The following is a 25,213-nucleotide window of genomic DNA, read 5'->3' as shown; positions in this document are numbered from 1 at the left end:
ACGAATTTTGCTGCTTCTCTGCATTAATTGTCTCTGAGCAGTTCATGATTCTCTCTAACATTCCAGTTCTCCTAAAATACTTGCTGAATAATTACTGTGCACTGTTGTTGGTCTGGATCTCATTTGAGAGCACTTTATTCAGGTCATTCAATGTATGAAATTCAAGATCCGATGGTTAGTTTGAAAATTAGGGCTCTTGGGTCCTATTCCCAACTCTGCCACTGACTGACTGTGTGATCTAAGACAAGTCAATTCTCCTTTCTCAGCCTTAGCTTCTCCCTTTTTCAAGTAGGGATAATAATGATCCTCTCCTACCTACCTCACGGTGGGTGGAGGATGGGGATCCATTGGAGAGTGTCACTAGGAGTAGTGCATAATATGAGGTGTCCTATCACGTTTACTCAGATCAGATTATGACATAATAGAATAGCTGAATAGCTGATAAATAGCTGAATATTTTACAATGCCCAAAAATTGTTCCAAAGTGATTAAATCCAAAAATGTCTCAAACTTCCCATGAGCCTTTGCTCCCACAACCCACTTTTTAACAAAAGCCACTAATTTATGAGCACATTCCACAAAACTACAGTCATTAGACATTTTAAAATGTCTAAACTTTACCCTGTAAGATTCAGGAGTGACCTTGAATCACTTTAACACAGGATCTTTAAAGAGCACATAATCTAATGCTTCTTGCGCTCTTAATTCATTCAATACCACTCTGGCTTTTCCAGTCAACCTGGTTAGCAGGACAGGCATTCATTGTTCATCTGAGTCCTTGTGAAAACTGGATAGGTATTCAAAGGTAGACAAAAATTCCTCTATGTCTTCAGTATCTTTGTAAACGGGACAAGTCCTTTCCCAATTTTTGCTATTGTGGAGGGCAGATGGAATTTCAGGCTGTGGCAGATTCTTTTCCTTTTCCAAGACTTGGAGCTGAAGGCTGGCAGCTTCTAGCTGTTTTTGATGAGCCCTTTCCTCAGCAGCCATCTGTTCCATCCACCTTTGATGAGCTTCTTATCTTTTGCTTTTCCTGCAATTGAAGATCTACACGTTTTTGTTCATGCTCAAATTGTTGTTCATTTTCCGCTGCTAGCATTCCCACTGCTTCTGCTTCAGCAGCTGCCTTTGGGGCAGGTGAGAGTGGAGCCCCTGCTTTCTGATCACTGGCCACGAACAGATTTTTCAGTTCTTGATCAGTAACTTTCTTCCTAAAGGATAACCCCTTTTGTGAGCATAAACCTTCCAGGGTTTTTTATGGCAAGACCCTCATATGGTCATTGCTCACTCATTGTAATTACTCTTTAACCATTAAAATGTTTGAATAGCGTGGCGTTCTGATCCAAAGCTTAACTGACCTGTTTCTGTGAATCTTGCAAAAAGTATGCCAAATGTCACTGTCCTTCAGTGTGTCACAGCTGAAAATACAAAATTCAGAACAAACTGCCGAGAAATGGGGCAGACCCACCCCAAACTGCTGATTATTTTTGTGACTGACTTGGCATATCCTATGGAAGAATAAACTTCTGTCTCATCACACTGGTTAAAAAGAAGTCAGAAATACAGTGTCTTTAGGTATCCAAACCCTTGTTTCATCACTCAGACACTAGACTTAATGATGAGTGGTTATTTAAAAACAATTTAATCAAATAAAGGGTTCTTCTAATCCCAAGATTTTAGTGCTGGCTAGATTGGTGCAAACAACCTTGTAGGTGTTTCCCCAGAAACAAACACATTTAAAATACAGGTATATAGTCAATATTCATAACTTCAGATACAAAAACGATATGGGCATACAAACAGGATAGTGATATTTGATAGATGGTAACTTTTCCATTGATACCATACATGACATACTTTGTACAAGATTTGTTGCAATTGTATAATAGTGGCAATATTAATGATATAAATGGTCATGTTCCAATCATGTGGCATCACAAGGAAACGGAACTAATTTAGATTCCATCATTTTGCATAGCTGGGTTTATGTTTTTCAATGTGCGTTACTTTGCAGTTATCAACATTTATCCAGAAAAAAAAGTCAATCCCTACCTTTTCCCTTTCCCAGATTCCTCTCTCCAAGACCTAGCTACACCGCATTTTACTATCCCACCTTATTTCCCCTTGCCTTTGGGATTACCTCTCCAGCTCTGTAGTGAAAGTCGAATGGTGTCTAGGACTCTTTAGGCAGCACCCATACAACCAGATACAACCTCCTGTCCCCACCCTCTTTCCCTTTCACTGGGATTTAGCAACCCTAACCCTGTTTAGTGGGGGGGGGTCACCCTAAATGAAACCTCAGTCAGGGCATGCTATGAACAGTTCTGCTGTCCTTTACCCATACAATCAGGATAACAACATTTCATTACCCCTGTATTCAAGTACTAAGGTCATTTATAACCCCAAACCAGCCATAATTGATCATTTTGGGAAGGAAGCTCAATCATGGTGTGCACCTAGGCAGAGTAGGTGTGTCTATGCAAACACGGTCTGTTCCTGATGTCTTTTCTGCCAGCCCGTCAATAGGAGAGGGGACAGGGGAGAGTTCATTCAGACCCTGTGTAGACTTGGTGTCAAGGCTGAATTCCCACTCTGGCACTTCGACTGCAGAAGGTGGGGGCCCACAAGGATTCTAAAAGTTAATACTTGCCACTCCAGGCTTGTATTAAACTCCCAAGGTTACAGCTTTTCTGTGACTTTGGCTTGGTAAACGCTGCCACCACCCAAATGCAAAAAAAAATCCCTTGGACCCAGGAAGGAGCACTTGGGAATTCCCCACTGTGGGGTACCCTCAAGCCCTTTAACCCCACCTCCGGGGAGAGCTGAGAAGAAAACAAAGGAAATTAGCTGTTGCCATCAGCTAATCAAACAGCATAGGCACAAAGCTCTTAGGACCCAACAATCCAAATCCTGTTCTTAAAAAAAGTAAACTTTATTAAAAAAGGAAAGAAAATACATCTGGAACTTAGGCTTTTGCTAGATTTTAAGAGGAATTCCAAAAATTAAGCACCCAAAATAGGGTTCAGCTTAAAGGTTACAAGCAAACAAAAGCATCTGGGGAGATCTACAAGACAAAATAAAGAAATAAACCTGATTGCGTTTATCTAAACATTCCCTATCAAATGATTCCTTCTAGGTATGGAAGATACTTTTTCATACCTGGTTCAAACCTTACACAGCACTCCTGCTTAGAGCATTGCTGCTCCATGTCCTTGCAGCCCAGAGAATGACAAAGAGAAAGTTCTTTCCCAATTTTAAAAAGTTCTAGCCTTCCCAGTGGCTCTTTTGGTCAGGTGCCCACTCCTTTTCTTTCTTTTTTTTTTACCTAGGGGACTTTTTAACCCTTTACAGGTAAAGCAAGCAGAGAACAGCTACCAAGAGGAATTTTACAGCTAACTGGCTGGCTATGTGTTCATAAAAGGGAGCTCTCGCCCCCTGCCCCCGCCCCCACCTGCCTTCATTTATCACATTTGGCCTCCAGAATACTAGAGGTCAGAAAAATAGCTTGGGTAAATGCTGTGCCATTGACATTTTCTCCTGACCATTCATGCTTTCTAATTTTGAAAGGTACAAAATTCTGGGCACAGAGAAGTAATTTGCTTTAAATTTTCACAAAAAGTGCCCACTAATTTTGAGAGCTGGCACAAAAAATAATGGACACTTGAAAATGTAGGGCTACCTCTTTTCTCGGTCACACAGTTTGATATATTTTCCTGGAGTTCTCCAGACACAGAAGAAAGGAAAGATTTTCTCATCAGAGAAAGAGACCTCTTTGAAAGTATATATTGCCATCATGTTATCAGTATCATAAAATGCTACATGGCGCTCTTCAAAGTTCAGAGAAACCCCAATTTTCCCAAGTCGCTCATTCAGGGGCAGATGGATCACAGAGGAGTCAAGAGCCTGGTATTTACCCCAGTCACACTCCACAGCCCAGATCTTCTCCACTGGGCTAAACTTGAGCCATCCCTTCCTCCTTATAGACTCTCTGGCAACCCCTACAACCCACCAGTCACCACCGTTCCCCACTTCCACCTCCCAGTAATGTATCCCTGATGTGAAACCTTCAGAACCCAGGACACACACAGAAGAATCAAATCTCTCAGGATTGTCTGGCACATTCTGTGCTGTATCTCCTTTTGTTACACATTTCTGATCCTCAGACAGGATGAGATCAGGATGAGCAGTGATTGGATCCAGAATCACGCTGGCTGCAGAGAGAGAAAAATCAGAGTTTTAGAGGCAGATCTTGGCTCTAGGCAAGGTTGTATTCATTTCTGTGACATAATCTGTCTGAGCTGTCAGCAAATTAGTGACTCTTCTTCCTCCAGTTTACCCAGCTCTGAACAGGGAGTAGATCAAAAAGCTCAGGAAAGTGCCAGAATGATTCATTCTACTGGCAGAGTAAAAGCATCAACTGATTCAGGCCTGAGATTCAAAACCTTCCCTATCTGTCCCTCAGCCTCTCCAGAGAGATGAACCAGCTTTACTATGTTTTCCCATCAGATTATATAGAAAGTGATAATAGGGAACAAAGGAAGAGAATGCCACTGCAGAGAAACGCCTCTTGCCGTGCCCTGGGAGAGCTTGTCTTCCCTACTAAATCAGTCACTGTTAGAGAATGTGCTAACATGCGAGCAGTATTGCCAGCCTCAAGACATCAAAAATCAGGCGCCAGACCCTCAACTCATGAGGCTTTCTTAAAATCAAGTATTGTTTTTTAGTCTAGGGTTGTGTGTTTTTTATTTGGTTTGTTTTTCACTGTTGTGCTATCATGACCCAGCAGCAACACTTCCGTCTCCCACTGCCCTAGGACTGGAACCCAGCTGCACTACTTCCTCTGAGTTCCCCACTCGCCTGCCCTAGGACTCCTCTCTCCAGGTGCCAGCAGCACCACTACCCTGACTCCCCACTCTCCTCTTTCCTGTATGGCAAGGCAGATCTGTGTCCTCAGCTCTTGCACAGAGCTCTGGCTGCATGCCTGCCCTGAAAATGACAGGACGAGAGGAACTTCTTGTGTCATCGTAAAAGCTCCCCCTGCAGATGCCAAAATCCTGTGAGTCTTGATCAGTTGGCAAAAACTGGCAACACTATCTTCCTTGGCTGCTGGAAAGGGACTCTTCCCCCCCCCTTCAGTTGACTGCATCAGAAGGAATAAAGGAAGCAGCCATTACACAGAAAAGGGGCTCATGGCCAAGAAGTTTGCCCAGTAAGATGAGAGAAACTTGGCTGTGAATGTAACACAGTTTGTTAAGTTAGGCATTAGTTGCATTTTATCTTTATTTTTCTTGTAACCATTTCTGATTTTATGCCTCATTACTTGTACTCACTTAAAATCTCTCTCTTTGTAATTAACAAACTTGTTTTATCTAAACCAGTGTATTTGAATTGAAGTGTTTGGGAACTCCATTTGGCATAACAAGAATTGTGCATCACATTTCTATTAATAAAATGACAGACTTTATATAAGCTTGCATTGTCCAGGAGAGAGCTGGATAGTATAAAATGTACATTTCTTGGGAAAGTCTGGGACTGGGAGGGGGCTGGGGTCACCCTGCCTGTAATTCAGGATAGTGCAGGGGTGGCCAAACTTACTGGCCCTTCAAGCCGCATACAACAATCTTCAGAAGTTCAAAAGCTGGGGCGCACCTGCTGGGGCCGGGGCTCGGGTCTTCAGCCCCGCAGGAGGTGCCTCACGGGGCTCAGGACTTCAGCCCTGCTCCTGTTGAAGCCCTGAGCCCAGGCAGGTGTGCCCCACTGGGCAGAAACCCCGAGACCCCCCCCTCCCTGCTGGGCTAAAGCCCCTACCCCACCACCCCACTGCAAGGCAAAGGTCCCGAGCTCTCCACCCACCCCCAGTCTGGTAGGTGGAGAATGGAGAGGAGGGCACATGCAGAGCTCTGCGAGCCGCACTTTAGCAGTAAAAGAGTCGCATGTGGCTCGCAACTCACAGTTTGGCCACCCCTGGGCTAGTGAGAGTCTGAGTGTGACTGGCAGTTTGCAAGTGCACACAGACATAGGTGGGAATGACTTACATGCTGGAGGCCACTTGTGGGTTGTCCAGACTAGAGGCTACAGCAGCAAAGCAGTGTAAAGGGCACTCCAGATGAGAGGGCATGAGTCACACAGCTACTTTCTAGTCTAAAGATACACACAATAAACAAACAGGCATACACGCAAGCTCTGAAGTGCATGCACATTTGAACATACTGATGAATCTCATGCCACCACATACACATTTCAAGCTGTTAGCAGATAATTTAAAGATATGACACACTAAAATGGGAAGAAAACGAAAATCTGTATCAGAATAGGTTTCAGAACACAAGGAAGTATTCAAAATTTTAAAAAATAAAAACAGTAGGAAAGGATGAAGTTAAATGTATGCGCTGCAAATGGTGTGGACCAATTATTAAATGTAAATATTTATAGGCTAATAGTTTTAAGTCTACAACAGTACACTGTTTATTCAAATGAAAAGTTTTATTTGGGGATTAGAGATGTATTGTTTTCTTAAACTATGAGGTGGCATTGTGTTTTGAGTTGTGTTTTAGGTCTGCAGCAAACCACATTGAATTCCATTCATCAAAGCATTAACCTACCAAATACTCTCTTCCCCTGTCCTTCTGTCCACCAAAATAAACCCTGATATTTACCCAGAAAAATTATTAATACTTTTTTCCACTAATTTTCACCTGTTTTTGTTGTTGTAGTACTAAACACCAATAAATTCCTGGGAAAAATTAAATAAAATAAAAACCAAAAATGAAGGGCCCTATGCATATAGTATCCAAGTGAGAGTTTAACCCACACACCTCCTGGATGTGGTGTTCTGACCCATGTAGTGGCACTGGGACCACTTAGAGAGAGAGAGATAAAATGAGTCTGCTCTACAAGCCTTAGCTAACAGCCAGGTGGCTTTTAGCTCATGCAGTAGAGGCTCACGCACTAAGCACCAGAGGTCCCAGGTTCAATCCCCCCCACCTATCAGCATCACAAGAGCATTCAATTGATTTATATAATGGCTAAATATTTTTCATATTATTCTCCATTGCATACATATGCATGTGAACATTGTTTGCTTTTTGACCATTGCTGCACTTTAAAAAGAGATTTCCACTGAGCTACACACAATGATACCCAGGACCCTTTCTCAAGTTGATAAAAGTAAATAACTCCAGTATTAGTATGGAACATTGTAGTACACACTCAACTTCAAGCTCGTATCAAAATTGACCCTTTTTGTCTCACATTTTACTTTCTATCTGCTAGCCAGTTTGATTCAGTGCCAGAACTTTACATCTCTCCGCATGGCTACTCAGTTTCCTTAATACCTTCTTGTACGGGATTTTTGAAGGTACAAATAAACCAAGTCACCTAGTCTATCTTTATCCACTATGGGCATGCTCCAAAGCCCACTGAAGTCAATAGAAAGAGTCCCATTGATTTCAACAAATCAGAGGTCAAGAATTATAACATTCAAAAACCAGTTGGAGAACACTGGTCTCTAAGCACCAGGCTTCAGTACAACACAGGGGCAAACATACCGGTGATACAAGGTAGGCAATGCTCAGTGAGCAATGGGGAATGGTTTGCGCAGCTGCTGACTCTGAAACTACTCTTCATAGCACCAGGGTTAACAGTGAATTCAGTCTAGAACAGCCAGGATACATGCAGCTGTAATACCTTTCACTTTACTGGAGTCTTCTGGCAGCCTTGTCCATAAAACAGACAGGTTAGTGGCCAGTAATAAACGAGGGTCATGTAACTGCCAGCCATCAGGCACCTTGTAATGCCCTGCTTGTCAGTTCGTGCTCTACTCCATGTCACAGTTCATCGCTCTGATGGGACACAATGTAACCCCTCACATTGCTATGGGGCACTCTGAAATAGGGAAGTAATTACCCAGGCCTTGCTGTAATAACTGCTAGGGCCATCCTATGGTGTGACTGTCGAGCTCACCTGGCTCACATCATTCCTGAAGTCTTTAAAGGGGTTTACTAACACAGATGCCACATACAGCCATGACCTGCACTTACAGCTAGTCTTTCTCACAAACTCCTCCTCTGGCATTCCACACATGTGGAAGGTGTCCAGAGTCAGGGGGCACCAATGGCCTATGCCCTACACCTGGCCTGGTCACCGAGAGCTCTTCTTAAACCAATAAATGAGCTCAGAACCACCCAACTGATGGCAGCAGTTGTTCTTAGAACCCCTCCCACACGTGAATACTGGCTCTTGGTACTTACTCCAAGCCACCAGCCCTGTCATAAATATAAAGGGAAGGGTAACCAGTATACAGTGCTATAAAATCCCTCCTGGCCAGAGGCAAAACCCTTTCACCTGTAAAGGGTTAAGAAGCTAAGATAACCTCGCTGGCACCTGACCAAAATGACCAATGAGGAGACAAGATATTTTCAAAGCTGGAGGGGAGGGAACAAAGGGTTTGTCTGTCTGTGTGATGCTTTTGCCGGGAACAGATCAGGAATGCAGCCTCAGAACTTCTGCTAGTTAGTAAGTAATCTAGCTAGAAATGCATTAGATTTCCTTTTGTTTAATGGCTGGTAAAATACGCTGTGCTGGATGGAATGTATATTCCTGTTTTTGTGTCTTTTTGTAACTTAAGGTTTTACCTAGAGGGATTCTCTATGTTTTGAATCTGATTACCCTGTAAGGTATTTACCATCCTGATTTTACAGAGGTGATTCTTTTACCTTTTCTTTAATTAAAATTCTTCTTTTAAGAACCTGATTGATTTTTCATTGTTCTTAAGATCCAAGGGTTTGGGTCTGTGTTCACTTGTACAAATTGGTGAGGATTTCTATCAAGCCTTCCCCAGGAAAGGGGGTGTACGGCTTGAGGCTATATTTTGAGGGGGAAGATGTCTCCATGTGGGCTCTTTCCCTGTTCTTTGTGTAACACGCTTGGTGGTGGCAGCATATGGTTCAAGGACAAGGCAAAGTTTGTACCTTGGGGAAGTTTTTAACCTAAGCTGATAAGAATAAGCTTAGGGGGTCTTTCATGCAGGTCCCTACATCTGTACCCTAGAGTTCAGAGTGGGGAAGGAACTTTGACAGGCCCCGTCCCAGCTGGAGCACTCCCTGGTTTTCTGGATCTTGGTCCTGGGCCCCAGGGAGCTCTGCTGGGGTCGAGCAGAGATTCACTGCAGCTCCCCACTCTCCCTGCCAGCACGGATATATCCTGTTCTATCTACTTATCACCATTTATGGTTTCTATCATCCACATTGACTCACTCTTCCCTGTATCTCCTTCTAAGGGAAATTTTAACCCCTGAAAAGCAGCTAAAACCTTCCCCACTACACCCACACATTGCTCTACTACTTTCCCCTTTCATTGAGCTTCGAATCTGGCTGGTGGCTCAGTGTTAAAGGGCCCCAAGTCGCTGAAGGTGAAGCTCCCCCAACCCACTGTTGCTCTGGCTGCCACTGCCTCTCACTGCATTCCCAGGAGAGCCAGGCCCTTTTGGGCTCCAGCCTGAGGAGAAGTCTGGTGGGTTGTGCCCATGGTTCCCAGGTACCTGGCATGGGAATAGGGACGATAGTCCGTAGTCTGTCATGAGTGAGTGACATGGGTGCATCATATGAGAAACAAATGAATGACACAGTAGCCACTTAAAACATTAGGACATTGTTTTTTCCCTATATTAGGGATTGTCCCTAGTCACTCCATAGGTAAGGCTGAAACTGAATTTTTATTATAAGCCTGAGTCCATGCCGACCTCACTCCTGCTGTAAAATCCTCCCAAAGAGTCGTATTGGCCTCATCACTGATAGACAAGGTCTCACAGCATCATAGATTAATTCTAGAACATTTGTAGTGAATCCGACAAGGGGCTGTTTAATTCTGCCAGAGCTGTCAAACAGAATCCTAAAAGTCTCCTGACATCTATTTACCACTTTGTACCATAAAATGAAAGAAGATGAAACCTCATCTACTGGACTCCTCTAGGAGGCATCTAATGCTCAGGACTAACATTTAGTGAATGAATGTGAAGTTACACAAGTTGTTAATGTAGTAGTTTTGCTCGGGAACATGTGCAGTTGATGTGTGTGAGTGAGTGACTGGGGCACCAAGACCTAAGTTTCTTGGGGACAGGAAAATGAATTTCTTCCTAAAGACCAGCCGGACCATTTTGCTGAAACCATTTTTTTATAAAAAGGTATCACCTTAGGGCAGAGACGGGAATGGAAAATCTCAGTCCTAGAGGTGAACATTTCATAAGCAACTGAATTCAGATGCTATAATGGAAACACTTTGGCAACCTTGGCTAGAGGTGTTAGCAGTGATCTGGCTATAATTTATCAAAATTTTATGTCTTTAAAAATTAAAATCAACACCACAGGTTTTTTAGTTTCAGTTTTTTAAAAATACCATCCTTCACTGCCCTTTTCTGACCTGTCATTTTTTCCTTACTTCCTTTTATTACGGATGGACGCTTTCCATCAAGATTAACCTTTTGCTTTCCCTCTCCCAAGACACCCCTTCTTGTGGGCAGATTGTTGAGTCCTTCCATTTCCATGACTGTGTGGATGGGGTCTCGACTGGAGGCTGAGGCATCTTCTGAGGTGTCATTTCAGAAGCCTCAGGTATACATTTTCTCTATGTCTCCATTTCATCCCTCTCTCTCTCTGGGTTTTCCACCATGTGTTATTTTAATTTACGACTGCCAGGTTTCCTTTTCCAGAATCATGATTTAAATTTAACCCTAAAGATGTGGTGCTTTCTGTGATGGTAACAACTTAAACTGCATCTGAGAGCTCCACCCCACTCTCCTTTCCTTTACTCACCCTCTCTTTTGAGCACGCTTGACACTCTGCTGACAGATACTGAGCCAGAGTGCTGCATGAATGTAGTTCTGGGAAGGAGAGAAGCATTTAAACACTGGCTGCTAAAGCTCTTTCCGTATTTATTGTCCAGGTGCAGTGCAAGATTCTCCTACACTATCCTGCCAATCTGCCTCAAACCTGACACATGCAAAATTCATTTCCAAGGGTAATGGGCAGGTGAGTCTCTGTGGTGCGTTCAGCCATGAATGTGAGTATTTCAGGATAATGAGCACAGCCATTAATTGTTTGTAACTGAACTGTCACCAGCTATTCGTTGCACAAAGATCCCTACAATCAGCCTCACCTGGTGGCATTGAGACTAGTGGCCTACCAGTGAAAGGCTCCACATCTGATTAGCAATCCCCCATCCACTGTACATTGCAAATGTTTAAATATAAGGTAAAATAGATGACCATATTCCCTGGGACCCTCCGCATCCCTAGAGAGTCCAACTCCCCAGCACCATGGATGACCAACATGCTCCTTGTTTCCTCATATTCCATTAGAAGGGAATGGACAGTTAAATCAGGGAGTCTGGGAAATTGCTCTTCAGCAGAGTGTATTGAGCAGTGTAATGGAAATGATCCTGTCAGAACAGTGTAAGACTGGAAAGGTTGGAAATCCCCTCTCACTAATCACCACTTTACCCAAAGGAGAACATCTGTCCCATCTCTCTGAAAATACTACCTGAATCCTGTCACTTTTGCTATGAGCCTGTTCATTGCAAAAGGAAAGGCGGCAAAGATTACCCCAATTTTGACATGAATAAAATATCAGCTGAATTTACCTTGATATATTTGAGCTCTTCTCAATTCTGAAACAAAGTAGATACAGAGAGATGAGAGCTGTCCTGTGCACAAGACCCTCAGAAGGGGAAATAGTTTATAATAAAGTTTATATTGGGAGAAGGTGGGAATGGCACTTACGAAGTTCATTCTGGAGCTTCTCTAAAAACAAATCAATAGAAATAGATATATGGTAAGAAAGTTTATTGAAACAATCATACTTTTAAAGGGTGGTTTACATTGTAAGAGTTCCCATGAACTTATCACAAATTAAATCTTTTTTAACTATAAGGGACTACACTTAAATAAGACTAATAATAACAAGGAGTGTCAGAAAGGTTGGAAATGCTCAATTAAAAATTAATGAAATGAAAAAAAATACGCCTTATTTCCATAAACTTAACAGTGAGCGTAATTAACCACTGGAACAATTTACTGAGGATTGTCGTGCATTCTCCATCAATGAAAATTTTAAAATCAAGATGATATGTTTTTCCTGCACTAGGAATTATTTGGGCAGTTTTCTGGCCAGTGTTATGCAGGTCAGACTAGATGATCACAGTCGTCCCTTCTGGCACTGAAATCTATGAATTTTTCCAGTTACTCTATCCCTGGCCAATGTGAACCTCATAGGAATTTTATACCTATTACTACAAGTGAAGAACATTTTCACAGCAGTGATTAAAGGACAGAGCAATACCTACACCTACCCTTCCTCCTGTTCATACAAGCTAAGGGAGGCTGGTTAGACCAGTGCTGTGGGCAGGAAGGGATGATGCTATTGAGCGGGGGAAAATCACCAGGGATGGGGCATGGATGAGTGGTGGGGTGTCCCCTGGAGCTCCCCCCTGGGGACGGGGAGGAATCTTAGCAGACAGGTCTGCTGGCACAGCAGAGCTGGGGGAGCCCAGCCCCTTCCTCTGAGGGAGGAGAGGCCTCTGCTGCTGAGCTGGGAGATTCTGCCCTGGCACCACCTCCAGCTGCAGCTCCATCCCTCCCTCCATGCCTGCCTGCTCCCATGACAGTGCTGCCTAGGCCTCTCCGCCCTTCCTTGGGATGAAAGGGATATATGGGGGAACATGCAAGGGGAACATAGGTTGGGGGACAGGGCTGGCTCCCCTGACTTGGTCCATGCTGTGTGGGGAGATGGCCAGAGCAGGGATGGGGTGAGGCTGTGGAGACAGAACTGGCACATCTCTCAGTGCCTCCTTGGGCTCAGGCTGAGAGCTCCATTTCCCCTTCCCCAGGCAAGGAACACCACCCCCCCCCCCCCCGATTAATCCACTCTGCATAAGAATGTAAAAGCTTAACTCCTGCCTCGCCCTTTCCCCAGCATACACTGGGCCAGAGCAAGCACCTGCTAACTCTGCTGAGGGCAGGGCTAAGGGTTAGTGTGAGTCAGAGGACTGTGTCACACACAGGGTGTTTCCGTTACAGGGGACAGGGGGCTACTAGAAAGAATGGGTACCATGATGCATCAGTGTTCAGAGAGTTCTCTGCACTTGTTGTTTGCTTCCTGTTAAGGGCTTGTGTGGGTGGGTTTTGCCTTTATGCAGCTGTAACTGGTCTATATGAAAATCTCTTAGTAGCCAGCTGGGAAGTAGGAGGCTGCTACCTTGAGACTTCTTAAAACTCACCTCTGCCAGGAAGCCTATGAATCACTTGACAGCTGGGGAACTGTGACTGGTGCTTATCACCCTGATCACAATGGTCTCCCTGTTCCCTCGTGAGCCCCGTCGGTCTGTCTATATCCACCTGTTGTCTCGCATCTTATATTTGGGATTGTAAGCTCTTTGGGGCATGGACCAGCTCTTTGTTATATGTTTGTACAGCATCTAGCACAATAGGGCCCTGACCCCTTTGGTGCTTCCACAATACAAATAATAAATAATAATAATAATAATAGAGGCAACTTGATGCAAACTTTGATTTCCTCTATTAAAATGAACAAAGAAACCGTACCTTTCTGTGCAAGATGTTCCTCTAAAAGAAAATAGGAAAGAAATATAGAGAAAAATGGTTTTTAAATGTTGCATTTTTTATTAACAATGAATTCAATCCACAACCTTTCTTTAGATCTACTCCCATTGCCTATAGTTACTATATAGCCAAAAGGGCCTCAGTTTTGTCTTGTTTTTTAAACCAAATCCCATCCTTACAAAATTCCATGATGCAAGATAAATAAATATTATCTGAAATATACTGGCTTCCTTCTAAACTGAGCTCTACAGATAGTCTACAGTCCCCCGAGATAGAAAATATTTGGGTCATCCCATTAACGACATGATCCTGGCCCTCACTGCCTCCCTACATACTTCCTCATCCAAGGCTTAATTTATCCCCCGCCAGCTTGCCGGGGCTGAATACGTCTGCCGTGAAAAGTGATATTTATATGTTTGTTAATATCACTTTTCACTGCCTCCCAGCTAGCTAAGAAGTCTGCTGTGAGAAGTTATATTAACAAACATACAAATATAATTTTTCACAGAAGCAGACTTATTAGCTAGCAAGTCTAAAACAAAAATACAACCAAAAAAGCAAAAGAAACAACAAGACAAGAACATGCCATGCACCTTATCTGTGTTTCTATTCTGTTTAGGTCTAGTGAAGAATAGAGACAACTGTACATTATTTTTATTATTCAGTCTGCAAAAAAACCCTTATATAAATAAATTAGTATGATTTGGATGTGTATATGTTCATATTTTATGTTTTTCCTAAAGTTAACTAAGTATTTTAGGAAAAATTGTCATAGCGGCCACCAGCAAGAGTTGGTGGCCGTACTCTGAGGACACCAAAACATTTGTTTTGAGAACCCCTGCTCTAGAGAAAGAAAAGGGCAAAAGATGAGATCTCATGCTGCCAGGTACCTGGGGATAATTCAGACTGCAATTTAATGTAACTGCGCTGTGATTATTAAAGAGTATGACAAAGTCAGGCTGGGCAGCTGTAAGAGGGTGGGGGAAGGCAAGTGTGTTAGCCCTAATGATAGAGGCCCTTTTCCTGAAAGCTGAGAACAGGTTACCTCATGTCAACTAGGGACACCTGAGTCCAATTAAGGGCTGCCTGAGACCTTTAAAAAACCCTCCTCTGGTGAGGGGGAAGGAGGAGAGACAAGCTACTGCAAGGCTAGTGGCAGCAGGGAGAAAGGCTTCACCTGGGGGGAGGAGAGGAGAGGAGAGGAGAGGAGAGGAGAGGAGAGGAGGAAGGAAGGGATGGCTGCTCTCCTCATACTGGGGAGGCTACATAACTGACTGCCTCTCTAGGGCCAATAACAAGGCCACCTGCCCTCAGAGTGGGGGGTAGGAAAAGGTATCCCCTTCGTTTTTGTGTTGGAACTGGTTTTTTCTTTTTTGTTTGTTTGGCGGAGGAGCACTTCTGAGGCCTGCCCCAAGACCTCCCAGGAAAAGATTGGGAAATAACCCCCCAAGTGGGAGAATGAATGCCATCCAGAGTGGGGCTGACTTACTCCAAGCTCCTCCACTGTCAGAGGGGAAAGTGCTGAGCCTGCCAAGGTAGAGGAGGTGCCTTGCCACAAGAGACTGACTGACAGTGTGACACAGATAGACCTTTCTATGGAGGCCACAATACAATCAGTCAGAATCTAGAATATCTTAGATTTAGTTTTTGTTTTACTTTATGTCTTTGTAAGTAGATGTACTTTGATCTGTTATTTCAATTATTATGAGAGCCTCAGCCTAGCAGCTTGTTTTTTCTCCAATTTGTCAAAAAATGCAGATATGCCCTTCCTTGTATCTTGCATACCATTCTGTTGGGCACAGTTCAAAGAACATTACAATGCACACATAACCACCCAAAACTCTGTGGAGTTCAGGCTGAGCAGATGTACCACCAGCCTCCTCCAGAAAACCCCAACAAGAAACTATTTTAAACTCTCAAACTTTTAAAATCATGGAAATTAAAACTTAAGGTTCCACTTTAAAAAATGTGAAGTATGGTTTGCAGTTGTTTTCTTTTTTAAGTCACCCAAACAAACAGAACTCTAACACAATAGCAGGATTGCATTTCTCTCTTCCCTCCTAGCTTTAAATTTGAAGAAGTCAATACTGGAGTAAAGTTCATGAGTGGAGAACTGAATTCTTGGTATTGGTTTTAAAGCATACTTGTCTCTGATACTAAGTGTGATCCTTCAACATGACACTGGCCTCATTCTGTATTAGTGCCAGAATGCTATGATCTCAGCCTTGGAGTTTATATATAAATGCTCGAGCTTAATTGGAAATGAACGGTTTTGTGTTGGAATGTCCTTGTTTTGTTTAAGTGTAGGGGGAGTAGGTGTGAATGGAGCTGGCAAGGGTCAATGTTGGGGAGGCCGTGGGAAGTGAATGTTGTGGCCATGGAAATGTGGATAGGCAAATAAAAATCAAGGGCCAGGGTGGGACTCATGAGCGAGAGTGTAGAGGCAGAGTCAGTCAGCTAGTGGTGACCATCAGAAAGTTGAAGGGCAGAGCGGGTGCAGAGTGTCGGGTCAGAAGGGTGCATGGATCAGGGAAGCTCCATCCCCCGGTGGAACAAGGTTTATAACAGGAAGAGGATTATGACACTTACCAAGGTTCGCAACAAGTTTCCCTAAAAACAAAAACAGAATATATTATAGGTTTATAAATAGCATATCACATAAATAATCCCATAAGAGTTTAGACTTAGGGCCTGCTCTTGTCCCAAAAAAGTCAATGGAAAGATAATTATCCCAAATGGAAAATGCTGTTAACTTTAAGAACTTGAGGCTCTGGTTAAAACAAACCATAAAATAATGTTCTAGTGACAAAATTTACCAAAACACAAGCGTAAGAGGTCAGAAAGGCTGAAAGCCTCAGAAGCAGAACTGTGAATTATGTCTACACTACGCACCTTTTAGTGACACAGCTGTGCCGCCACAGGCGTGTTGCTAAAAGGCGCACAGTGTAGCCACCATTTGTCGTCAGGAGAGAGCTCTCCTGCTGACAGAAAACTTCCACCCCCAACGAGCGGCAGTAGCTTTGTCGGCAAAACTTTTGTCGTTTGGGGGGGAGGGTTTCACAATCTTGAACGACAAAAGTTTTGCTGACGAAAGTCCAGTTTACACAAAGCCTTAAGACTGACCATTCCCAAGCCACTCTGCCCCGGCCACCATCTACATAAACGTTAGGTTATAAACTTAGTAGGAAATGCGAACACCTTCACATCGTTGGCACCCCAGTCAGTGACAGAGTGAAGGGTCACTGTAACATGCACTTGCTTCCACCCTATGCCTGTCCATGTGGGGCAAACTCCTGCAATCCTTGGGGATCTCTGGGGTGCAGTGTAGGGTAGGAGTGGGGCAGGAAGTGTTCTGCATGTAATAACCACCGAGTTGAGCATTCATTCATCAGATCCCCTAACAGCTGCCTGGGAGGCACTAGCCAATTGTTCCAAAGATAGAGATTTCCCCCCCACTGCAGTTCCCATAGAAGAGCCTTAACTCTCTCTGCAACATGTGCCGCTATGAGAGAAGAGGAAATACTTGTTAGAAAGGGGGAGAGTCCAGTACAAATGCTGCACGTTCTACAGAGCACTGGTTGGCTGGTAATGAACTGTATCAACAGGCTTCCATATAACTGCTCCCATTGCCCTGTGTTTCAGAGGGGCCTGCACTTGCCTGTCATAGCGATCCTTCTGCCTGTGGTTAAAGTTCTTCTGTTCATTATGAATCTTAATAACTTCTTAAAACAAAATTGGAACCCAAACCCTGTAATTATTTGTGCATCTTCCTCAACTGACTTGGGGAATAAAGATCAGCTTGGCTGTATTGGACTGGTTCTAAGTTAGGCCCAACAAAATGAAAACAATCAAATCTCCTCAGTTACCCAGACTTCAGCCACAGCCTGTTTCAATACTCCTGTGAAGAACAGCCTCCTGTGACTGACTGGGAGCCAGCTCCGGAGAATGGCTATCCACGCTGAACTTGGTAGTACAGAAAAACACAGAATTGCTGGAAAGGAGAATAGTGACAGAGAAAGACTGGCATATTGTCTGACGGTTCAGGAAGGGACCCCCAGCAGCCCCATAGGATCGGGCACGACTGCTTGACCCTTGTGCAGGATAAAAGATTCTTTGAAAAACAAGGCTACAGGAGAGAAAATGGGACTGACACTACCAGAGCTAGCAGGCAATTTGTGAGGCTCAGATGCTGCAGTGATGAGCATCATGGGAAACCCCATGAGGAAATGAATAGCTCCCTATGCAGAGCAAGGTTTGGGTGGTGACAGTTAATAATGCCAGGCTGCAGGAAGGGAAATGGAAATAATAATTGCAGGTGCTACTTTTAAAGTGGTTTCCATTTAGCTAATCATTGGTCCTCTGCCTTTAAGCTTGATGAGCTAAGAAAGGGGGTGGCAACCTTTGCAGACGGTAGGGGTTAGAACCCTAGCCTGGGATGTCAGAGACCATGGTTCAATTCCTGGGTCTACCACAGACCTTCTGTGTGAGTTAGTGCAAGTCATCAAGGGCTTGTCTTCACTTAAAAGATTTGCTGCTTTAACCCTGCTAGTGTAGAATACCTGGCTGTGCTCTCTGATCAGGGCTGTGACGTGCATAAAACCAATCAGTGGCATATGTGACCCCAGAACTCTTATTCCCAAACCCAGTGCAGCTTTCTTAGGCTAAGGGCATTTTGACGGGAAAGTGTCTCTCTCACTGCACTAAGCAGGTGTTCTATTAGCACTCTGTATTTCTAAAATGAAGATCTAATCATTTCATATTGTAAATTATCAACATTGGCTTTGGCATTTGGTTTCATCCACTAGACATTAGCAATGGCAATCAAGTGATATGTTTCATGTGGCTCCTAGGCCCTTCATTTATTTCCCAAGACATGGGCAAAAAGTAATGGAAGACTTCAGATTTCCCTCACAAATTACACCCCAGGGCCTGTCCTGAACTTCCAGTTTATGGTACCAAGTATCAGAGGGGTAGCCATGTTAGTCTGTATCCACAAAAACAATGAGGAGTCTGGTGGCACCTTAAAGACTAACCGGTTTATTTGGGCATAAGCTTTTGTGGGTAAAAAATCTGAAGAAGTGGGTTTTTTACCCATGTAAGCTAATGCCCAAATAAACCTGTTAGTCTTTAAGGTGCCACCGCACTTCTCATCATCTGACTTTTCCTGGGAAATTTAGAGATGATGCAAAATATGGCTTAAAATAAAAATGTAGCTGCATCTTTAACTATAGAGAAGCCACCTCCACTCTAGACTAATTTATATTTTAAAGGAAATCTCTGAGTAGACTGTACTCTCCCCTTATAACATTACCTTTCGTCTTGTGTTGCTTCCAGAAGAAGTAGCTGGCCGTGAAAATGAGCAAACCCAAAGCAACCAGGAGTATGTACGCAGCCACATTCCAGGGGTAGGCCGTCAGGAAGAAAGGATCTACAAGACAAAGCCTCATTAACTTGGAAACATTGCTAGAACAGATGTATCACTAGTAGGACTTCTGTGGTGATCATGTGCCACTGGTTGGAAGTAGAAATTATTAGGAATTTTTCAACTACATTTTTTTGTTTTTTGTCAGAAAACACCAATTCATCACAGCCAAATATTTTACAGGAAAGGGTTCTTGGGTCCAGGATGGGATTTCTAGTTAAAACCAGAGGAGCAAAACCCCAGAATAGCCACTAGCCCAGTGGCTAGGACACTCACAGGGGATACCCAGAGTAAAATTCTTGCTCTGCCTGATTTGGAGCAGGGATTTGACCCCCCAATCCCAGGTAAGAGCCCTGACCAGCAGGCTATTGTGAAGTGTATGTGTGGCGGGGTGTCTCTCTTTCTTGTTTTAATGAAAACTTTTGAAAAGTGTCAGTTTTGTCCCCATGGGGAAAAGGAAATTTTTTGAAAATTTGAAAATCTTCATGGGACAGGAAACCATTTTCCTCGGAGCTCCAGTTTGGAGAGCCCATTCTGGCTGTACAAAGGGGCCTTTTCTACACTACGGAAATGTTTCAAGACTCCCTCTCCATTGTGAATGTCAATTCAACTCCAGGCATGTTAACAGTGTTAGCAATAATAAAACACACTATTGAACACTCCCCACCAAAATTAGTCATGTTTCATTATACTCCATCTGCAGTTTGGAAGGCAGGTTCATGAAGTCTAACCTTCCCTAAATTCACCACATACTGTGTTTAATGAATAGCCTCAGAGCAGCTCTATGCACATGCATGCTGTAAATCCAATACTTAAATTAGCCCTAAACGTATCACATTTTTGCTGAGTTGCTGAACTGTGTGGTTTTCGTGGACACCAACCTGCGATGTAGATCACGGATTCTTTTCCTTGGTTGAGGTGGGAGTTGCTGACAGAGCAGGACAGATCCCGACTGGAAGTTTCTGTTACAATAATGGAAATTTGTGCTTCAAACAGGCCATTATCATGCTGAGTTATTTTTTCTGTCAGGGATGGTAAGTGGTGCCCCCTCCGGTCTCTCCACTGCACCTGGGGCTCCGGGTACCATCCAGCAGATTCACACACCATGTAGATCCCTCTGCTCTGGTAGCTGTCAATAGAGATGCAAGGAGTAGAGCCCAGACCTGGAAGCGAATGGAGTGACATGTGTGAACCCTACACAAGCTATATGGATCCCTTCAGCCTGGAAGGTGAGCATTTAATCCTTCAGGAGAAGGGAAAAGTGGATCGTTGTCCCTTCTGCCTTTCACTGTGTCACTGCTGAGCTCTGGCTATGAGAAGTGTTTCACTATTGCCTGAGCCCTAAAGCTGGAAGCCTATCTCAACGTGAACAGCATATTTCAGATCAGGAATAAAATGATAGACTGTATCATTGAACAGAGAGAGCAGCCCAACTAAACTGGCTGTGAGCTCCAGGAAATAACAATTCCAGTGGCAGGAAGTTAAAGACAGACAAAATATGGTGCAAATTTTTCACGGTGCATGTACTTAATCACTGGAACAAGGGACATGGTGGAGTCTCCATCTCTTGTAGTCCTTAAATCAGAATTGTAAGTCTCTTCCGAAAAAAACAAAAAACATTGCTCTAGCTCACCTATAAGTTACTGGGCTGGATGCAGGAATCACTGGGTGAAATTCTCTGGCCTGTGTCAGAAAGAATGTCAGATTAGATGATCATAAAAGTCCCTTCTGGCCTTAACATCTATGACTCTATGGAATGTATGAGGGGCTGAGGATTAGACACCTCAAGTGCCAAGCTACAGTAGCAGGTGAGCAGTTACTCCACAGCCCTAGTACAGAGTAAGGGAGAGGAGCACATGTGGCCTGCTGCCTCCCCCGCCACTCTCTCTCTCATTCACACATTTGTGGCCAGTGGATCTGTTGCGTGTCGACATACAGGCTGTAGTGGAAAGAGAGAGTCTGAGACACAAGCCCTTGTATCAGAGGCCCGGTATGAGGCCTGAACTAAAGTAGTGGGCAAGCTTTGCTGATCTAAAGCAAAGTTAGCGAAAGTCAGGCTGTGAGCAAAAGGCAGGCCCTGCTATAGAACACGCCTGCTTCTAAGTTTGCAGAATCTGGCAAGAACAGGGCTGATATTGCAAAAACACACACATTCCTGAGAAGTGCTAGGCGCAGGACACTCACACAAACACATTCATAGATTCATAGATATTTAGGTCAGAAGGGACCATAATGATCATCTAGTCTAACCTCCTGCACAACGCAGGCCACAGAATTTCACCCACCACTCCTGCAAAAAACCTCTCACCTATGCCTGTGCTATTGAAGTCCTCAAATCGTGGTTTAAAGACTTCAAGGAGCAGAGAATCCACCAGCAAGTGACCCGTGCCCCATGGTACAGAGGAAGGCGAAAAACCTCCAGGGCCTCTTCCAATCTGCCCTGGAGGAAAATTCCTTCCCAACCCCAAATATGGCGGTCAGCTAAACCCTGAGCATATGGGCAAGATTCATCAGCCAGATATTACAGAAAATTCTTTCCTGGGTAACTCAGATCCCACCCCATCTAATATCCCATCACAGGCCATTGGGCCTATTTACCATGAATATTTAATTACCAAAACCATATTACCCATCATACCATCTCCTCCATAAACTTATTGAGTTTAATCTTAAAGCCAGATAGATCTTTTGCCCCCACTGCTTCCCTTGGAAGGCTGTTCCAAAACTTCACTCCTCTGATGGGTAGAAACCTTCGTCTAATTTCTAGTCTAAATTTCCTGGTGGCCAGTTTATATCCATTTGTTCTTGTGTCCACACTGGTACTGAGCTTAAATAATTCCTCTCCCTCTCCGGTATTTATCCCTCTGATATATTTATAGAGAGCAATCATATCTCCCCTCAACCTTCTTTTAGTTAGCCTAAACAAGCCAAGCTCCTTGAGTCTCCTTTCATAAGACAAGTTTTCCATTCCTCGGATCATCCTAGTAGCCCTTCTCTGTACCTGTTCCAGTTTGAATTCATCCTTCTTCAACATGGGAGACCAGAACTGCACACAGTATTCCAGGTGAGGTCTCACCAGTGCCTTGTATAACGGTACTAAAACCTCCTTATCCCTACTGGAAATACCTCTCCTGATGCATCCCAAGACCGCGTTAGCTTTTTTCACGGCCATATCACATTGGCAGCTCATAGTCATCCTATGATCAACCAATACTCCAAGGTCCTTCTCCTCCTCCATTACTTCTAATTGATGCATCCCCAACTTATAACTAAAATTCTTGTTATTAAGACTCCATCACTTGGAGTCTTTAAATCATTGCTGGGTATCTCTCAGAGATCTGCTCTAACTCAGCCAAAAGTGTATGATGCGGGAATCTCTGGGGGAGGTTCTCTGACTTGTGCTCAAAAACATGAGGCCAGACTAGATTATCAGAATGGGGATATTTTCTAAGTACATCAGGAGCAGGAAGCCTGCTAAACAATCAGTGGGGCCACTGGACAATCGAGATGCTAAAGGAGCATTCAAGGACGATAAGGCCATTGCGGAGAAACTAAATGAATTCTTTGCATCGGTCTTCACATCAGAGGATGTGAGGGAGATTACCAACCTGAGCCATTCTTTTTAGGTGACAAATCTGAGGAACTTGAGGTGTCATTATAGGAGGTTTTGGAACAAACTGATAAACTAAACAGTAATAAGTCACCAGGACCAGATGGTATTCACCCAAGAGTTCTGAAGGAACTCAAATGCGAAATTGAAGAACTGCTAACTGTGATATGTAAAAAGAAAAGGAGTACTTGTGGCACCTTAGAGACTAACCAATTTATTTGAGCATAAGCTTTCGTGACCTACAGCTTACTTCATCGGATGCATAAAGTGGAAAGTACAGTGAGGAGATTTTATATATACACACAGACCATGAAAAAATATACATTGTAAGGAGAGTGATCACTTAAGATGAGCTATTACCAGCAGGAGAGTGGGGTGGGGGGAGAGAAAACCTTTTGAAGTGATAATCAAGGTGGGCCATTTCCAGCACATTTCCAGGAGTTAACAAGAACGTCTGAGGAACAGTGGGGGTGGGGGGAGGAATAAATAAGGGGAAATAGTTTCACTTAGTATAATGACTCAACCAATCCCAGTCTCTATTAAATCAGTTTCTGTACCAGTTGACTGGAGGATAGCTAATGTGACACCATTTTTTTTTAAAGGCTCCAGAGGTGATTCTGGCAATTACAGGCCAGTAAACCGAACTTCAGTACCAGGCAAATTCACTGAAATTATGATAAAGAACAGAATTATCAGACACATAGATGAACTCAATTTTGGGGGGAACAGTCAACATAGTTTTTGTAAAGGGAAATCATGCCTCACCAATCTACGAGAACTCTTTGAGAGGGTCAACAAACATGTGGACAAGGGTGATCCAGTGGATATAGTAGACTTTCAGAAAGCCTTTGACAAGGTCCCTCATCAAAGGCTCTTAAGCAAAGTAAGCAGTCATGAGATAATAGGGAAGGTCCTCTCATGGCTCAGTAACTGGTTAAAAGACAGGGAACAAAGGGTAGGAATAAATGGTCAGTTTTCAGGATGGAGCGAAGTAAATAGTGATTACCCAGGGGTCAGTATTGGGACCAGTAGTGTTCATTCATAAATGCTCTGGAAAAAAGGGTAAACAGTGAATTGACAAAATATGCAGTCAATACAAAATTACTCAAGATAGTTAAATCCAAAGCAGACTGGAAAGAGTTACAAATTGATCTCACAAAACTGGATAACTGGGCAACAAAATGGCAGATGAAATTCAATGTTAAGGATCGTTACTTTGTTGTGGTGGAGGGGCTTGCGTGTTCCAGCAAACACCAGGGCTATGTTGTCTGGAGACTAGTGCTCCTGGTAGAGTCACCTTAGATGAATAGCTCTGCAGGGAGGTTCCAGACTAAAACCAATCCACCTCAAGACCCTCATGAAAGCCCAAAAATGACCATGCGAACCTCATCTGGACTAGGAATACTGGGACCTACCCCTGGTGGTGTTGTCAGGTGAGCATCTGGTGGTTGAGCTACCCATGTAACTGAGCCAGGCTCAGCCCAAAAAGGTGACGTGGACCCATCTTGTGGGCTCACCACCCGCAAGGCAAAGGTTGAGGGTCAGGTGCGATGCCAGAATGGCAGCAGGAGGGATGGACCATGATGAACTGGCCCTCTACAATGGAAACTGGGTCTAGGGACATGGAACGTCACTTCACTGGTGGGAAAGGAGCCAGAGTTGGTGGAAGAGGTGGAAAGGTACTGACTAGATATAGTTGGCCTCACCTCCACACATAGCATTGGCTCTGGAAACAAACTTCTCAATTAAGCATGGTCTCTTTCCTACTCAGGAGTGGCCCCATGTGAGAGGCCCTGGGCAGATGTGGGGATACTCACAAGTCCCTGGCTGGGTGCTGTGCAGTTGGAGATTGTCCCAGTTAACAAGAGGCTCACCTTGATGAGACTTCGGGTATCAGAGAGGAAAACGCTGACTGCTGTTTGTGCACCTAACAGCAATTCAGAGTACTCGGCCTTTCTGGCAATGGTGGGATCGGTGCTCAATAGAGTGCCACCTAGCGAAGCTGTAGTTCTACTGGGGGCTTCAACTCTCATGTGGGGAACAATGGAGATACCTGGAGGGGAGTGATTATGAGGAATGGCCTTCCTGGTCTGGACCCAAGAGGCGAGTTGTTATTGGACTTCTGTGCTACTCATGGGTAGTCCATAATGAATATCATGTTTGAACACAAGGTTCCTCATAAATGTACTTGGTACCAAAGCACATTGGGCTGAAGATCAATGATCCACTTCATAGTCATCTCGTTGGACCTAAGGCCATATGTTCTGGACACTTGGGGAAAGAGAGGGGCAGAGCTGACAACCGATCACCACTTGGTGGTGAGTTGGATCCGACTCATGGGACGCCAGCCGGATAGACACAGGAGGCCCAAACGAACAGTGCGAGTCGGCTGGAAACATCTGGTGGAGGAGCCTGTGTGGAAAGAATTCAATTCTCACCTCCAGAAGAACTCTGCCTGCATTCTGGGTGAGGTCTTGGACATTAAGTCTGAGTGGACCATGTTCAGGGCCTCAATCGTTGAGGCAGCCACATAAAGCTGTGGCCTGAAGGCTGTTGGTGCCTGTCATGC

The 25,213-nt window shown here is 44.0% G+C and overlaps 3 protein-coding genes across 9 annotated transcripts in view; all 3 read right to left on the bottom strand.

Annotated features, from left to right (window-relative positions):
• The window catches only part of LOC114020077 (zinc finger protein 239), a 479,276-nt gene that overhangs the window by 119,110 nt on the left and 334,953 nt on the right, over positions 1-25,213 (bottom strand). The window lies entirely within an intron of this gene.
• Positions 1-25,213, bottom strand: part of LOC102945825 (zinc finger protein 436) — a 1,196,575-nt gene that overhangs the window by 1,046,029 nt on the left and 125,333 nt on the right. The gene's annotated exons all lie outside the window — the stretch shown is intronic.
• On the bottom strand, positions 1,620-21,465 carry LOC102931017 (butyrophilin subfamily 1 member A1). Of its 2 annotated transcripts, XM_037913620.2 has the most exons (7): positions 19,916-21,465; positions 18,924-19,040; positions 16,202-16,222; positions 13,595-13,615; positions 11,774-11,794; positions 11,635-11,661; positions 1,620-4,211 (listed from the first exon to the last, which is right to left on the bottom strand). In XM_037913620.2, exons 1-7 carry the CDS (start codon positions 20,217-20,219, stop codon positions 3,676-3,678), a joined length of 1,047 nt encoding a protein of 348 aa, XP_037769548.1. In that variant the 5' UTR covers positions 20,220-21,465; the 3' UTR covers positions 1,620-3,675. The 2 variants fall into 2 exon arrangements, with proteins under 2 accessions (XP_037769548.1, XP_037769550.1); XM_037913622.2 differs by lacking the exons at positions 11,635-11,661; positions 11,774-11,794 and having other exon boundaries at positions 19,916-21,211.

Source organism: Chelonia mydas, chromosome 14 (genome assembly GCF_015237465.2).
Source record: "Chelonia mydas isolate rCheMyd1 chromosome 14, rCheMyd1.pri.v2, whole genome shotgun sequence".
NCBI lineage: Eukaryota > Metazoa > Chordata > Testudines > Cheloniidae > Chelonia > Chelonia mydas.
Note: the sequence above shows the minus strand (reverse complement) of the source record. Positions and strands in the feature narration are given on the sequence as shown.